Raw genomic sequence first — 16,595 nt, forward strand, 5'->3', positions numbered from 1 at the left:
TAACCTTGACTTAATTAATGTACGTAGTAATGCTATGGACAAGAGTTGGATGACGAAGTCTAGGGGTACAAAGAAATACAGAGACGGGTGTAGATCATTTGTAAGCTTCACAGTTTGGAATTATAGAACTCCAGATGGACTTATTGTGTGCCCTTGTAAGACGTGTTGGACGAATAGAAAACACTCGCCAGGGTTGGTATATGAGCACTTGACAGAGGGGAAAGGAATGTGGCCACAATACGAACAATGAATTTATCACGACGAGAGGCCTGTACGAGCTCTAGGTGAAGGCATTCATTTGAACCGTCTGACCGCAGATGCAGGTGAAAGCGCAGAACAAGGTGGAAATATGTACAACCTATTGCGTGATTTATTTGGCATGCACAAAGTCTGGGAAGACAATTGTGAGCGTAAGGTTGAGGTGCAGGGTGAGGAAGAACACATTGTGCATGATGAAGCCGATGAATGTGATGTACGAAAGTACGAATACTTACTTAAAAAGGCAGACAAGCTGCTTCATGAGATGACCAAACACAGCAAACTGAGTGCTACTGTACATTTGTATAACTTGAAGTGTGTGGGTTGAGTTAGTAATACGATATTTTCGGCTTTCCCAGAGTTCATCAATCAGTTGCTACCTATAGATGATGGGGCTTTGCTAGTTAATACATATGAGGCCAAAAGGTTTTTAGGGGACATGTGACTCAGGTATGAGAAGATATCGGCTTGTCGTAATAACTGTATGTTGTTTTGGAAAGGCAATAAGCACTTAGATTTATGTGTTAAATGTGGAGAATCTAAATGGAAGGATGAAATCCATTTAGACGAGGATGGCCACCCCATAACGTCGAGTAAGCGACGTCCGGTGAAGGTGTTGCGGTGGTTTCCAATCATACCACAGCTATAGAGGCTGTTTATGTCGCAGTATATCGCGCCCTATATGAGATGACATGCAGACGGCCGCACAAAAGATGGTGTATTGAGGCATCCAGCCGACGGTGAAGCATGGAAGTCGTTTGATAATTTATATCCAGGTTTTTCAATGGACAACAGGAATGTAAGGCTTGGCCTCACCTCAGATGGGTTAAATCCTTCTGGGAACATGAGCACATCCCACAGTACTTAGCCTATAATGCTAGTACCATACAACCTGCCTCCTTGGATGTGAATGAAATAAACTTCTTTTATATTATCCTTGATTATTCCAGGTTCAAGTTCTCCTAGAATGGATATAGATGTTTACCTACAACCTTTAATTGATGAATTACAGGAACCATTGAATGTAGGGGTGAGAACATTTGATGTCTACCTGAAAAAGAATTTTATGCTCAGAGCACAGTTGATGTGGACAATTAATGACTTCCCCGTATACGGAGACTTGTCCGGGTGGCCTACTGGGGGTGGAAAGGCATGCCCTTGCTGTATGCATGCAACAAAGTCTAGACGGTTAAAACACAGGAATAAATTTTACTTAATGGGCCATAGGCTATACTTGCCCAAGGTCATTTGTGGAGGCGGAACAAAAGAACATTTGATAGTAACCAAGAACTAGAATGTACCCCCGATATGCCAGGTGTAGATGATATCCTGAAACAGTTAGAATTGATGGTATTTGGGGATGAAAGTGCCGGTAAGTCAAAGCCCACTGATAAATCAAAGAGGAAGAGGACTCCTAATGATAATGTAGTGTGGAAGAAGAAAAGTATTTTCTTAAGGTTGCCATACTGGAAAGATAATTTAGTACGGCACAATCTTGATGTTATGCACATAGAGAAAAATATGATCGACAACATAATAGGTACATTACTGGGCATCAAAGGAAAAATGAAAGACAACCTCGAAGCACGTAAAGACTTGCAAGAAATGGGTTTGAGACCTACACTTCATCCGTTCACAAAAGATGGAATAATCTATATGCCCCCAACTTGTCACACAATGTCTAATGAAGATAAAACTAGTTTCCTAAAAGTTTTTCGAAATGTAAGGGTGCCTGACGGATATGCCTCGAACATTTCCAAGTCTATACGACTTGACAACCGGTCGATTTCAAGTATGAAGAGCCATGACAGTCACGTACTGATGCAACAGCTTCTCCCTATTGCATTGCGCGTCACTGCAAGATAAAGTGGTTAGACCTCTTGTTAAGATGTCTGCAATCTTTAGAGGCATTTGTTCGACTGCATTGAATGCAGAGGATATGAACCATGTTGAGGGTGATGTCTGTATCACTTTGTGCAAGATGGAACAGGTATTCCCACTCGAGTTTTTCACGTGCATGGTTTATCTTGTCGTGCATCTTGTCCGTGAATGCCGCCTCAGTGAACTTGTACAATATAGGTGGATATATTCGGGAGAGAGGTAAAGTGAATTTGACATAAAACTTACATTTTTTTGCCCTTCATTTATTTAAAAACAATGACTAAATGCAATGATTGACAGATTTGATATGTAGGAGCCTTGGGGGTTTCAAATCTAATGTGCGCAATAAAGCTGCTCTAGAGGGCTGCATTGCGGAGGGCTACACTGCAATAGAGTTGGTGACGTTTTTCCCTCATTATTTAGATAAGGTACCGACATTTCACAATAGGCTGCAAATAAACCCGGATGGGTTTAAAGGGGCAAGGACACGAGTCGACCTCGACAAACGCACATTGACTCAGATCCACTGTTATATTATGTTTAAGTCGGACGAGTTTCTCCAATTATGTATGTGAGTCAGGTTAATAGCATATCATGTTCATTTTTCTTACACCCTTAGTTGTGGATTATAATTTCTTGATTTAATTTGAAATTGTAGGATGCACATGGATACGCTTAGGGAACCAAGAACTAGGGGGCGACTAATGGACGATCAGTTGGAAACCTAACATGTTGAGCAATTTTGCCACTGGTACCGTGACTACGTAAGATTAATGTCATGTGTACCTACTAACTTCAAAGCATTTGCTTCTTACTTCTATTCCCTCACCACACTAATAATGCATCTTTCATTGTATTATACTCACAGGTCGATTGTTTAGACAATCGACACGGGAATGAAATGGGGCACAAACTAGTAATGCATTGTAGAAGGCCGATGATCTCAACAGTCCAATATAATGGCTATGTTGTCAACGGCAAGTTGTTTTGCACTTTTGCACATGATGTGGGAAAGAAATCGCAGAACAGTGGCGTGTGTGTGCCGACTGTTGATGGCGAAATATACTTCAGGAAGCTAACCCAAATACTTGAGATAGAGTATTACGACAGGACGAAGTATGTTCTGTTAAAGTGTGATTGGGCAGACAACACATTGGACAGGAGATACAAGGTGGATGAGTATGGCTTAACATTTGTGAACTTCAAAAACCTTGTCCATAGGGGACAGTTGATTACTGATGAGTCGTATGTGCTGACTTCCCAAGTGGAACAAGTTTTTTACGTTGAATAAGAAAGGAACCCAGATTGGGCTTGCGCGGTAAGAACTAAACCTAGAAACGTATACGACATTGGTTAGGGTCAAAGGCCTCATGATGATCATGTCAACTACCACGAGAGTGAGCCACAACTATTAAACAGAAATCCAAATGATCCGCATGATGACGTCAAATACATTTGACCAGATTTAGCACCAATCGAAACGTGTGATCATATTATATTTGAATATTGTGTACATGTAAAGCTTTGTTATCTATTTATACTTTGATTGTCATTCATTGGTTTGATGGCATATATTTAAACATTGATTGCATATTTGCTACATTGTACAGATAACTAATTTGTAACGTGCTTTATTTCGCAGGGTAATATGAGTACTCGAGGGAGGACGACAAGAGGATGGAGGACATAGTCTTCTACACGATAGACTACAAGTGGACATGGGTCGAGACTGTACGACCCTGATGATAGTGAGGCACAGGACGTTGCTATGCTCCTGAGGCAACAGTTAGGGTATCGACCGATACTTCTAGAGCATGTGGAAGGGCAGACCTCTACAACACATAATTATGTCTTCAACATTGAAGATATTCCCAGCTCCTTGAGTCAAATAGACCCGGCTATGCTTGACCCATCCCGTTCGATAGGCCTTACCCAATTCAGATATTGATATGAGCCTAGTCCTCGCAACTCGGGCAAATCCCCGCGTTTGCCATCCCCGCCGCCGTCATTGACCCAGCTGGGTGTGTTGCCGCACAGCTATTTTGATCGGTCGCCACACAACAACCCACACATGAATGATAGTGATAAGCAGGCTGATGACGACATGGAGGATGAGGTAGATGACCCATTGGACCACCAACTCACTGGACTTGTTGGGCAAGTGTTGGGTGTCAAAGAGGTTCGGACGATATGTATGTATGCTAGTCAAGGTTGAAATATATATGTATTTGTTTATGCATATTCTTCTATATATGTAGTTGTAAGCATTCACTTCCAATTAATGTTGGTACTCATTTTTGTGTGTGTTCAATATCAATGCAGCTTCACAAGAAAAAATTGAAATGTTGTACATAAATGAGTTGTGCAAGTTGTGGGACATCCCCCTTGGGAAAAGGATCGTGATGGAGTATAATGGATCGTGGCAGCAAATAGGTCAAAGCGGGTCGAAATTTAGACAGGTAATGGGCAAGACTGTTAGGAGCGAGGCTTTCCTCAGGATATCCGATGACTGGACGAAGGTACCCGTCAACACAAAGGACGATTTATGGAGCTCATTGATGGTATGTAAAATGTTACGATATTCTTAATTTACAATCATATGTACATAGCAACTATTTTACTAATTTTGTGAAACAATTATTTGATGCTGAAAGTATAATGTAGGGTTCATAATTTCTCAATTTTTAGCTTATGCAGACGCGGTTCTATATCCCGCCTGGCTTGGACATTGAGGCAATCAAGAATGACACATTACATGACATGGGCGAGAAGCTGAGATGTTGGAGACATGACTTGAAAAAGAAACTTCGTATTCAGCGCGGTGAGACTCTTGCGACAGTGAAGCGGAGGATGTGCGAGTTCCTTGGAGGGTACAACAACGCAGACGTGGATATATTGTTGGAGAAGTGGTGCGATCCATCCTATCAAGTAGGTCACTAAGTTAATTTCAATTGTGCAGTTTCAGTAATTGTAAATATTATGAAGATGGCTCACATATTAATAACATATATATGTTGTATACGTGTAGGACTATGCTCAGCATATGAGAGAAATACAAGCATTGAATAACACACCACACTGCACTGGCTCGAAGAGCTTGGCAAGATTATCAAATGAGGAGATATGTTTGTCATTTACCATTTATATAAATATATATGTCATCATTAATTTAATATACATACTAACATATGTTTGTGTTGTCGGTTTTTAATTGCAGCTAATTACTGTGGGCAGGGCTCCTATACGAGCGCAGGCATACATCAAGACCCACCGAAAGAAAGATGGTAGCTACCCAAATCGGAAGGTCCAGGTGAGAGTTGTATGTTGTTTACACCCTTTATCTTTCATTTTTATTTGCGTATATTTAAACTTATTTAGGATTAACACATAAATGACAATGATTGGGTGTAATGTAACATACGAGTAAGGATGGAGGAGCTATTGGAAAACGATCCTGCGGCCATGGTAGACAGGCCCCCTGAGACTATTCAGTGGGCATCGAACGATGCATACGCCCAGGTGCACGGCTCTAAGCCTAAATATGCGGGTCGTGTTCGGGGGCTTGGTAAGAATATTCTCCCTGCACACGGCTACATCCACTCTTATTATACACCATCCCAATCACGTTCACAGAACCCCGGTAGCTCGAATGTCTCGCAAATGATTGAAAGAGCACTCGAAGCTGAAAGGGAGTAGCACAGGATACATATGGCTGCAAAGTTGGCCCAGCAAAGGGCTGAGATTATTGCAGAGGTGACCCAGCTGGTTACCGCACAGATGGCTGCACAGATTGCTGAGCAGATGGCGGCGTATGAGGCCCGAGTTCATGTGCTTGAGGGCTCGAGACATGTCAACTCCGAGCCGAAGGTGACTAATGTTAGGGCTCCACACGACGTAGAGTCCCCAGTCCGACACATTGTGAGGTCCTCAGTAGATAGCCGATCAAGTAAACCTATATTAGTTTTTGTTCCTCTTTAAGTAATACGATCGTCTTCTAAAATGACTATCATTTTAACAGTTAGTAATTTTGTTTGGTAATCAAACTTTGTTCGTATGTTTTTTGAACACATGCATGCGTATAACACATTTACACCGTAATATGTGTAGATGACATAAGGATAGACGCTGAGGACGGTGATCAAAATGAAAACCCACAACAGACCCCGACTAGACAAAAGTCTCGCTTATCAAGACAATGTACCACTGGTTTAGCAAGCCCATACGCATACATATGACTTAATAAGAAGTTATTATCGAATATTGATAAATAGCTTATATACTTAACTCAAAATACTTGAAAATTAGGAATACTAATTAATATGTGTTGTAATTGTAGAAATGCTGGATACACGTAGATCATATATATGCTTCGTAATTTCAGATCATTTTCACATTTTGAATGGATTATCATTGAAACTATGTATATACCCTCTGAGGTGTGTGTTGGCAGTGTAGATATAACGTTGAAATTGTTTATCTAACATTTATACATGTCACTAAACCTGAATACTGTTGAGTATGACCTTCGTATACTTTGACGTTGCTTATCGCTTAGGACTTGATGATTCCTGATTGATTGTTCGAGTGTTTGTTTGCTGATTGATTGTTGTTTAATCATTTGCAATGAGTGCGAAGAAGTCGACCCATCATGATGGTGTTCACTCGGTTTTTTGTTGGGGTGTTTGTACGTAATGTATTTACGAATCACTTAAATTGTATTTCTTATGTTTTGTTTATATATATATATATATATATATATATATATATATATATATATATATATATATATATAGTTGGATTTATTTGTTGATGTATAATGATGTATATATGTATGTTTTGTGGACATCATCTTGATTGATAATTCGGATACGACTTAAGAAATGATGTATGTTGATAGTTATTGATGTTGAGAAATGGATGTCTCGGATATGGATGTATGTTGAGAAATGATGTATGTTGATGTTGATAACAATAACAATTGATAGCTATTGTTATCAGGTGTACGCAAAAATAAATTTCGGAGAAATTTAAAAATTAAAAAAATTAAATCTGCATGGATTAGTAACGTGCCAAAAGTGACACATTACTAAAGTTTAGTAACGTGCCAAAATGGACACGTTACTAAGATTTTCTTAACGTGTCAATTTTGGCACGTTACTAAAGTTTAGTAACGTGCCAAAATTGACACGTTACTAAAGTTTAGTAACGTGCCAAAATTGACATATTACTAAGATTTTCCTAACGTGTCAATCTTAACACGTTACTAAACTTTAGTAACGTGTCAAAATTGACATGTTACTAGTAATACCCAAATTATTAACACGCCGCACATGTTACTAAATACACGTTACTAACATTTAGTAACGTGTCAACCCTATTGACACGTTACTAAAGTGTCATTACAAATTCGTAAGTTTTTTGTAATGTCCATAGTTGGATTTGACAATTGAAAACTTTAGGAACCATGATTACATTGTGTATCAAAAGTGACCCCTCAACTCACTTAGGGATATCTTTATGCGTAGAAAGCCAAGGCGCACTTGATGAAGATAAATTTTGAGTTGGCTGGGAAAGAAGCCTGAAAAGTAAACGTTTATGTTGAAGTTCATGCATCTGCCTAAAATGGAAGGAAAGAGAGATATGAGGAAAGTAATACGTACCAAGTGTTTTTGAACAACCCTTGTGATATGAACTTCATTTTCAAGACCAATTTCTCTGTAGTCAATATTTATGTCACAATCTAGGGCAACCTACCAGAAATAGCAGTAACTATATCAAAGAGAAAGGTAAAATAATTTGAGGTCCAGAAAGGAATGTTATTATGCAAAGCATATTCTTCTTATGACCCCATATATTCGACTAAAGAATGCTAGAGGTACTAAATATTTTACTAAGAGGTTGGTACTAAGATGATGTGGAGTTTATTCATTGGTACCCGTAACTTTTTTTTTTAACTGTTTTGATCATCTCCAATGAATAAGCTTCAAATCATCTTAGTACTCATCTTTTAGTAAAAAAATTTAGTACCCCTAATATTTCTCGTTCGACTAATATGGCGAAGAACTTTCTTCTATTTTGAAACAGTATCTGCATTTTCCTCTAATAAATAAATGATGCCTAACGAAAAATCATAAAATAAAGAGAAATGCTACACGAACTTCCTCTTTTACATTCTAAAGTGCTTACTCTCTAATGTGGCAGTTATCATGCTAGCTTTCCACTACAATGTATTTTTAGTCTCATTTACTCGCTCTCTTTCCGCAACTATCGCGTTAGAAACCTTGGAAGTATAAAAGAGGGAGTTCGTATAGTATTTCTCTAAAATAAAATCCCTGCTACGCTTGTTTGTATGGGAGTCCTAAAAAGAATATCAACTCCTTCAAAAGTCCATCCTTACAAAAATGATTTAAGACATCATCTAGCTTGGCAACATGAATGATTGTTGGAGTTAATATGATTGCCAGAATGATAAAAATTAATAAAGCTTTATATATTTTGGCAAAATGAGATGCCCTACTATACAAACCTTGATTTTTAACAGAGTCATATGAAACACCCACAGCTGAGCTCTAACATCACCTAAAATATTCATCTGAATTATGTCTTTCCTTGACCCATCTTGCAATGAAGCCCCTTCAACAAGTTGGCTGACATTAACACAATGAAACAAAACTCTGGCTCTCACGCTGACATTGTTGCTGTGAGCAGGCTGAAAGAAGCCTGGAACTTGAATCTCCCCTATTGGCACACCTTCATAATACACATTAAGCCTTGAAGGACTATACCTTAGGCCAACCTTGTTAGGGTTTTGTGCATTCAGGGTCAGTGTGATAACAGATGAAACAAACAGGAATGAGCCAGAATAAACATCTATCTTGTACCAATCCAACCTGATTGTTTGGAAGGAGAAAAAGGGTTTTTCAGGCTTCAAAAGGAAGATGACAATCAATAAAGCCAGAAGTATGAAGAGAAGGAAGATGAGAAGAAAGAAGCTGCATCTCTTGAAAGAACATCCATGCCAGAGTTGTTGATAACAGAAGCAATAATCAGAATTTTGGCTTGGACCATCCATGCATGGCACATTGGCAGGTCATCATGAGGGAGTTTTGGGTGATTAATTAACTTAAACAGCAATGTGAATTAATTTCTAATTGTTTAAGTGGTAATGCTTCAACAAGAAGGAGGAATATGATGTCTTTCTTTTGGCTAGAATTGTATTATTCGTTTCTAGAGTGATTCCAAAACCCTTTGAACAGCAACTTTTGCTGGAAGCAAATGTATTTGTGGTATGAAATATGGGATCAGCCAAACATAACTTAGACTGGCATCTCTTGCTTGTTTGTTGAATCAATCTTGTAAAGAGAATAATAGTTCTCTTACGCATTCTCTCATAGCTCCTACGTCATTGCCAATTTGCCAACTTTGGTTAGTAGTAAAATAAACGCTCTTTTTTTTCCATAGCAAGGAAATTTCGTGCAATCAGATGAAGAAGCAAGTTGTAACTGATTATTTTATAATATGTGGTCATCGTTTTTTTCTTTTTATTTTTTTTTTTGTTTTTTGTTTTTTGTCAAGTTTTGTTCGTACATGTGAGAAAAAATGTTAAAATATTAATTTAAATGCACAGAGCCACCTGGTCCACTATATATTTACAAGCTTTGACTTGAAATCGGTTACGGTTTTTGAATTTCTATCAGGTTGGATTGGAATTTAAAATTCTTTTTTTAAAAAAAAAAATAATAATAAGCTAATAAAAATACTTCATATATATACACATACTTTTAAAATAAAATAAAATAAAAAAATAAAAACCTTAAGTCAATCTTCTTTACATCATACTCATTCCTAAACCAACTACTGTTGTCACTCCTACTGAAGAACTCTACGAAGATGTTGTCGGCATCCCGATAATTGTACTTAAACCTTGACGACCCCTCAGCAGAGTTAGCATTCACGAACTACGCCGCTTAAACCCCCTCCTTGCTATAGAGGTTGTACATCTACCACTTCTAATGGTTGTTGTGCACATAGAGAACTTAGATCGGCCTAGACCAATAGAGTTGGGGCTCATCAACTCCGCCGCATGAAGCCCCTCATTGCAAGGTAATAGATCGAGCTCAGCTCAACAGTAAACCGGATTCTGAGTTAACTTAGATTTTTGATCCCGAACAAAAATTCAGAGAATTCCACCTTTGGGGTTTGTGACGGCTTTCCGATTCCGACCAACCTGGGTTGGAATTCGCAAACAGCCAAAATTGAACATTCTTTCCCTACCAAAAATTGAACAATGATAAATCTGATTTCACATATATGCGCTCATTCATTGCATGTATATGTGTCAAAATTGCATCCTCGGGTTAAGTCGAGGATCGCAAAAGATGTGGAGTAGGCAGGTTCTAATTTCCATGGTAATGAGGTACTTCATATAAACCATCATTTCCGGTAGCCTTTACCCTTTTGGCCACCAAACCCACCAACATCTTGAGGTATCAAGTGTCTATCCATTTATTCCTTTATCAACGCTGAAAGCAAAGGCAGAGAGTTAGGTAAAACTCAACGTCATGCTGCTTCAAGTACTTAATGGTCCACATCGGCAATAGGTTGATTAGGTGAAGATATTTCTCACATGCACTCCATCAACAAAACCTCCCTTTTTTTTTTCTTTTTTTTCTTTTTTCTTTTTGTTTCTGGGACATCAACAAAGTTACAAAAGGTCTTCGTGCCAAATTATTAGGGTCGGAAAGCACAACATGTCGACAGCATGGGTAGACTCTATTTGGTCCCCCTCCTGGGTCAGTAGCTTTAAACTTTTTGCACAGAATACATGTGATTGGGAATTGGGTAAACCCCGAGGTCGCCACCCGTGGTGCCAACCACTGGTCTACAGGGAGGGCGTAGGGGTCCATCTTCCTAGGTATCATCAATTTGTGATCCCCAAAGATCCCTCTGTATATATTATATATATATGGCCCCACCATCTCAATTTTGGAGCTTGGGGGAAGATGGGGGAGGGAATAACACACCATTGGAGAAGATTTTCGATACCAACCCCTCAGTGTCCGCCACGTCCGACCTTCCGTTTTGCTTAGTAAATGTAGGATGACGTACAGCAGACGGCTGTAGGTATGTTAATGCTGCATGCAAAATGATGATGGCGAGGTTTGTCTCATGTGCAAGAAGATAAAATTAGTAATAAATGGGGAAGAAAGAAAATCAAGATCCAATACCAGGTTGTCTCTTTTACAAGTCTTTTTCACGGGAAAAAAAAAATACTCCTTTTATAAATTTGTTCAAGTCAAGCACGAAAGAACGGTATTGTTGTTGTAGACACTAGATAAACCGAAGGTACTTTTCATGGCAGCCGAACAAACAAGAGAAAATTGGGAAGGATAGCAGGAAAGAGTTTTAAAAGACTATCTAGAGCAGAAGCAAAGAAATTGTTGTATTGCTGTGGACCATTCAAAGCAGTAGGAAATCTACAGCATATACCAATCAGAACAAATGAACAATCCAAAAATGGATGGCCTCTTGTGAAAGAACCAAGATGCAAACAAATACCAAAGTTTACATTCATCAGGTTCTAGTATTTTTATCACAGATCACACACCATCATCAGTACAAAGATTAAATCCATAATTTCAAATTCAAGGTCTTCAAGGTAAAAAGGTAACCTAAATACCTATATACTCCTCATACAACAGTAGCTACTTCAACACATCATCCATGAAAAGCCTCAACGCATGCTCAATTTGTCAATCTCCATCACATACGACAACCATTCCTGTAAGCAGTAAAAATGAGGTGTAATATTTCTTTTCAGAGGCCAGGAAAAAAAAATTAAGAGGAAACAAGAAATCAAGACAATAAAGAAGCTGACAAAAGGGTGAAACTCACTAACATGTAGCCTTATTTACATAACTAGCAAGCATGGGAAAAGTTTGCTCAGTAAACTCCCCCAACCATGGAAGGTAGGTCATCAAAGCTCCAAAGATCCATTGGGTTTCCACCATCCTGAGTTGTCTGTCCACTAAACAATGTCTCAATTGAAGCATCCCAACTTCCGTCGAGATATGGCATCTGAAAGTTCATCTGGGACTCAAAAGCAGAGAGCTCCTCAGACAGTGTATTTGCAGTGTTATTTTCAACAGGCACTGCATTCCCAGACTCAGACTTCAGTTTCTTCTTTGGGTTAGCATCCTCCAAAAACTTAGATTCATCCCCTTCTAGAGTAGCTGAAAGAACAGACGAGATTTCCGGGGTCTTAGGGCCCTGTTCTCCCCATCCAAAGTCAGAACAATCAAATGAATTACTACCCTGATCGGAATTAAAGTACATGGGGGTAGCATCAGAGGAAACAAAGGAATTGAGTCCAACATTTCCATTGACAGGGATGGAGTCCATATAGCCGTACTCATTGGTAAAAGGTTTCTCGTCCATCAAACCCATGGAATACTCCTGATCAGAGTTGTTCATGAAATTGAAATTTTGGTTCAGGTTGGGCTGGACAGAATTTAGTTTTGCCTTGGGAAGTGGCTTCTGCAGATTTACCCTAACTGAGCGCTTTGGAGAAGCACAGGGAGTCTCATCAGGGAAATTCACCTTAGCTTTCTTTCCACGAATTCTCCGTGCCTCAGCATCATAAGCTCTTGCAGCTTCTTCTGCAGTGTTAAAAGTTCCAAGCCAGACACGAACACCTTTCCTTGGATCTCGAATCTCAGCAGCCCACTTACCCCATGGGCGCTGCCGGATTCCCCGATACTGATTCTTCCTTTTTCTCTTAGCAGATTTCTCAGCTTGCCCATTGAATTCCACAGATTTTACTGCCTTAGATCCTTTCATAACAACAGAAGAAACAGATGCAAAATCCAGTCAAAATCAGAATATAAAGACAACATGGTAAAAATTAAAAAGCCAGGCAGGAACAATTCTATAATTCACTACTACAGATTGAGATAGAGTGATTCTATTTATCACCCCCCATATCCCTTCTATCCCCCAACCAAAAAACCAAACCCCATGCACCAAATGTTATGGGGGACCACACCACATAAGCATTGGCGGGGATGGGGGTGTAGCATTGCTCGATTGAGATAATAGACAGACATGCAAGGATGATCGTTCAGATTGCCCAGAGACTTCCACAGATTTAATAAGTGTACAAAAGCATGGACCAACCAAGGAAGACGTCATCAAATTGAATAAGTACAAATCAGAAAAAATCTACTCATATCATTCAGAGAGAGAAGCTCAACAGCTTTTTAACTTCACTAACAAATATAAAGCAATTCAACAAAGATAATCAAGCATTAGTAGAAAAAAAACCAACATGCAAAAGGAAAATTAACCGATCAGTGGAATTTGAATCGATATTTTCAAAACTTCCGTTTTCGTTCAATTTCCTAATCACCAATAGATCCTAAATCATTTTAAGCAGTCAGAGGCTAAGAGAAAAATAAATTGAGAGACAACCATCCATGATTCAATAGTTGATAAGTTGTGATCCAATTAGATAATAAAGCCTCAATTTCCATTTCTCCGATTTAAATAAATTATCAAAAAAGGTAAAAAGGTTTCACTCTTCTAAAAATAAAATAAACATGATTCACAGTAAGCAGCCAAAACAGGAGCAAGGGAAATTGGTAACTATTGAATAAAATTTTAGAATGCATATGAACTTGATTCATTGATTGATAATCATAAAACTATAAAGAGCATTAACTTTCTACAAAATTGAGTATTTGAGACTTGATACAAAACGTCTCATGAAATAAAAATCGCCATATCCCAAAAGAAAAAAAAGAAATGACACTAAACAGAATCCAACAGATCATCTCTGATAGGATCAACAAAGCAAATAGAAGAATTCAACTCCTTTGAATAAAAGTTGTAAGGTTTTCAACTCCAAATGTTTAAATATAAAAAGATCTTATATTTTGCAACTTATTTTGGTTCTCCCTGAGTTTCTTAGCAACCAAGAGCACAATATACTTTCATATAACTAAAATCTGCAAGACTTTCGAGCGTAAAATGTAAATTATCACTGACAAAAATCGAGGTTAATTTCCACAGCCGAGACAAAATATAGCAGCTCAGAGAGTGGGGGCGGAGAGAATAATTGACAACTCAAAAGGATAAAACTTTCTGTACAGTTGAGCACTGATTCCCAATATAAAAAAATAAAAATCACATATTTGATACTCAATTGTGTTATTAAGAAAAAATACCAAAGATTTATAGATCAGAAATTCTCTATCCCACCAAGATAAAGCATCAAAATATTTATCAAAAAGGGAATTGAAAAATGGTCTGGAAAACAATATGTAAACATGAACCCTTCTACATCAATCAAAAATACCCAGAAAATATACTTCAATCACCGAATCTATAAACCTAAATCGACAAATGACACAAGCAATATACTAAAACCTATGGTTAATATATATATATATATATATGCTAAAAGATGACCAGCAGAATATCAAATCCAATATTCATCCAGAAAATTTTACTTCATCCACATATAATGTTAACACAAGAAAAAAAACAAAACACTAAACAAGTTCAAAATTTGATCATAAACCAAAAACTGATATCAAACAAAAATAACCAAAATAGTAACTTCCAAATAACGTATAAAACAAATCAACAACTATAAGAAAGAAATTACAAATTGAATAAAGAATTAAATCACACTTGATCAGTTAAATCACAAACCAGTAAACAAGCAGTGTAAGGATGGTACCAGGGATGCGAGTAGCAGAGAAAGCGTAGGGCTTGACATCGGCCACGACGACCTCCTCCTCGTCCTCGACATCTGATACATCGTCCTTGAAATCCTGAAAATCGGCCTCGAATTCGTCGATGTTGTCGTCGACCAGAGGCTTCGAGAATCGCCTCCCGGAGATGGATTTCTTGAGATTGGGCCACAAGTAATCTGCAGTGACCCTTCCCGACCTGCTCGGCGGGATAAAGTCGGAGATTATAGCTCCTCCACACATGGTGGTGTTTCTTTCTTCCTTTGTTCTCAGAAGGGCGAAAGTGAAAAGGTTTTTGGCAAATGTGGGGAAAGGTAGGATTTGTAGGTTTTTTGGGTTTGGAGTTTTGTTTGAGAGAGAGAGAGAGAGAGAGAGAAATTATATTTGCGAGAGTTGAAAGGCGTAGAAGACGAACTGAGAGAGGTTTATATAAATTGGAGGGGATCCTTTTATAAAATTTGGTAGCAAATGGGTGAGGGTAGGCGATTGGAGGGTCATTTGACGTCAATGCCCTTAGTTAGGATATTGATTCACGAAAGTAGCCTTGTTTGGGAGTTAAATTTTACAGTTGTAGCCTTGTACTGTGAAGAAGTGCGTTTGGGAAACACGTAACAATCATGCGTCAGAGAATTATTCATCAAGTATTGCTGTATTTGACTAAATTTTGCTTTTTGTTTTTGTTTTTTTCCTTAAAAAAGATTGATGAGATACGTTTATTATACGTGCATTACTGTTACCAATGGTGCTTCTAGGGATACATTTATTTGAAATTACATAATGCCAAACAACATTTTTAACTTCTCTCACAAAATTTAACCATTTAACCCAACACATGAAATATTTAATTTAAATAAAAAATAAATAATGATAAGAATTGAACTCAAAAATTCACTCTGATATTAAAATATTTAACTTAAATTATGGGTGAATTGACTAACATAGATCCTCAAGGAGTAATTCAATCGGTTAGGAATCACACCTCATGATGCGAAAGTCACCCGTTCGAATCCCATCTCCCATATCCATCCCCTTGTGCGTACATATCAAAAAAAAATATTGACTGAAACTGAATTCAAACTCAGAATTTCTGGTTCTGATACCATGTTAGACCATAACTTATTCTAAATGATCAATACTCTCATATCATATTAAATCATCATTTGTCCTAAAAGTTTAAACTGATATAAAGAGGTAAATTTAATAATTTATTCAAAGAATTGTACAATAATTTTTTTTGGGAGCAGAAAATAAGAAAAATGCTAGGCTTTTCAATATTTTTTTCAAAATTTTAGTTATAAATTGATGTGTCACTATCTCTTTACTGTATGTATTTATTTACAAAAAACAATAGATCACATGAGATGGTAAGAAACTAAAATTTAAATAAATAAATAAATCTTCAAAAACCTACCAATATTTCTCATTAAAATAATATATCAAGAACCTAGAACCAACTCGGTTTTTAATTAAAAATAAAAAAATAATTGTATCTTCAAATAACACAGTAACACCCGGATTATGAAAAGTATTTGACTGCTCGTGCAGTAGCAATCCAAGCACTATCAGAGCCAGGATATTATATTATCAAAATTGGATGAAAAGCAGAGCCATTGCCATTGGTTATCGAATTATGCCCAATCAAATTTTGTTGACTTTTGGGGTATTTATTTGGCAAATTAGCTATAGGGTTCATGAAAAGTT

General features: G+C 37.8%; 4 protein-coding genes across 5 annotated transcripts; 2 read left to right on the plus strand and 2 right to left on the minus strand.

Annotated features, from left to right (window-relative positions):
- The first annotated feature begins 349 nt into the window (after positions 1 to 349).
- On the plus strand, positions 350 to 3,430 carry LOC148584870 (uncharacterized). Its single transcript, XM_088517544.1, has 8 exons — positions 350 to 573; positions 709 to 851; positions 957 to 1,118; positions 1,209 to 1,288; positions 1,486 to 1,630; positions 2,193 to 2,358; positions 2,453 to 2,567; positions 3,008 to 3,430. Exons 1-8 carry the CDS (start codon positions 350 to 352, stop codon positions 3,428 to 3,430), a joined length of 1,458 nt encoding a protein of 485 aa, XP_088373670.1.
- A 780-nt stretch (positions 3,431 to 4,210) lies between these two features.
- On the plus strand, positions 4,211 to 5,523 carry LOC132187871 (uncharacterized). The gene is made up of 6 exons (XM_088517545.1): positions 4,211 to 4,331; positions 4,462 to 4,700; positions 4,837 to 5,067; positions 5,168 to 5,239; positions 5,357 to 5,449; positions 5,518 to 5,523. The coding sequence occupies exons 1-6, from the start codon at positions 4,211 to 4,213 to the stop codon at positions 5,521 to 5,523; spliced, it is 762 nt and encodes a 253-aa protein (XP_088373671.1).
- Positions 5,524 to 7,495: 1,972 nt separating this feature from the next.
- On the minus strand, positions 7,496 to 9,214 carry LOC148584871 (uncharacterized). The gene is made up of 3 exons (XM_088517954.1): positions 8,666 to 9,214; positions 7,800 to 7,889; positions 7,496 to 7,717 (listed from the first exon to the last, which is right to left on the minus strand). Exons 1-3 carry the CDS (start codon positions 9,209 to 9,211, stop codon positions 7,655 to 7,657), a joined length of 699 nt encoding a protein of 232 aa, XP_088374080.1. The 5' UTR covers positions 9,212 to 9,214; the 3' UTR covers positions 7,496 to 7,654.
- A 2,343-nt stretch (positions 9,215 to 11,557) lies between these two features.
- Positions 11,558 to 15,296, minus strand: LOC132186622 (ethylene-responsive transcription factor RAP2-12). Of its 2 annotated transcripts, none has more exons than XM_059600608.2 (3): positions 14,882 to 15,296; positions 12,034 to 12,971; positions 11,558 to 11,920 (listed from the first exon to the last, which is right to left on the minus strand). In XM_059600608.2, exons 1-2 carry the CDS (start codon positions 15,135 to 15,137, stop codon positions 12,082 to 12,084), a joined length of 1,146 nt encoding a protein of 381 aa, XP_059456591.2. In that variant the 5' UTR covers positions 15,138 to 15,296; the 3' UTR covers positions 11,558 to 11,920; positions 12,034 to 12,081. The 2 variants fall into 2 exon arrangements, with proteins under 2 accessions (XP_059456591.2, XP_059456590.2); XM_059600607.2 differs by having other exon boundaries at positions 12,038 to 12,971; positions 14,882 to 15,295.
- Positions 15,297 to 16,595: the final 1,299 nt, after the last annotated feature.

This window comes from Corylus avellana, chromosome 6 (genome assembly GCF_965113065.1).
Source record: "Corylus avellana chromosome 6, dhCorAvel1.hap1.2, whole genome shotgun sequence".
Classification (NCBI taxonomy): Eukaryota; Viridiplantae; Streptophyta; class Magnoliopsida; order Fagales; family Betulaceae; genus Corylus; species Corylus avellana.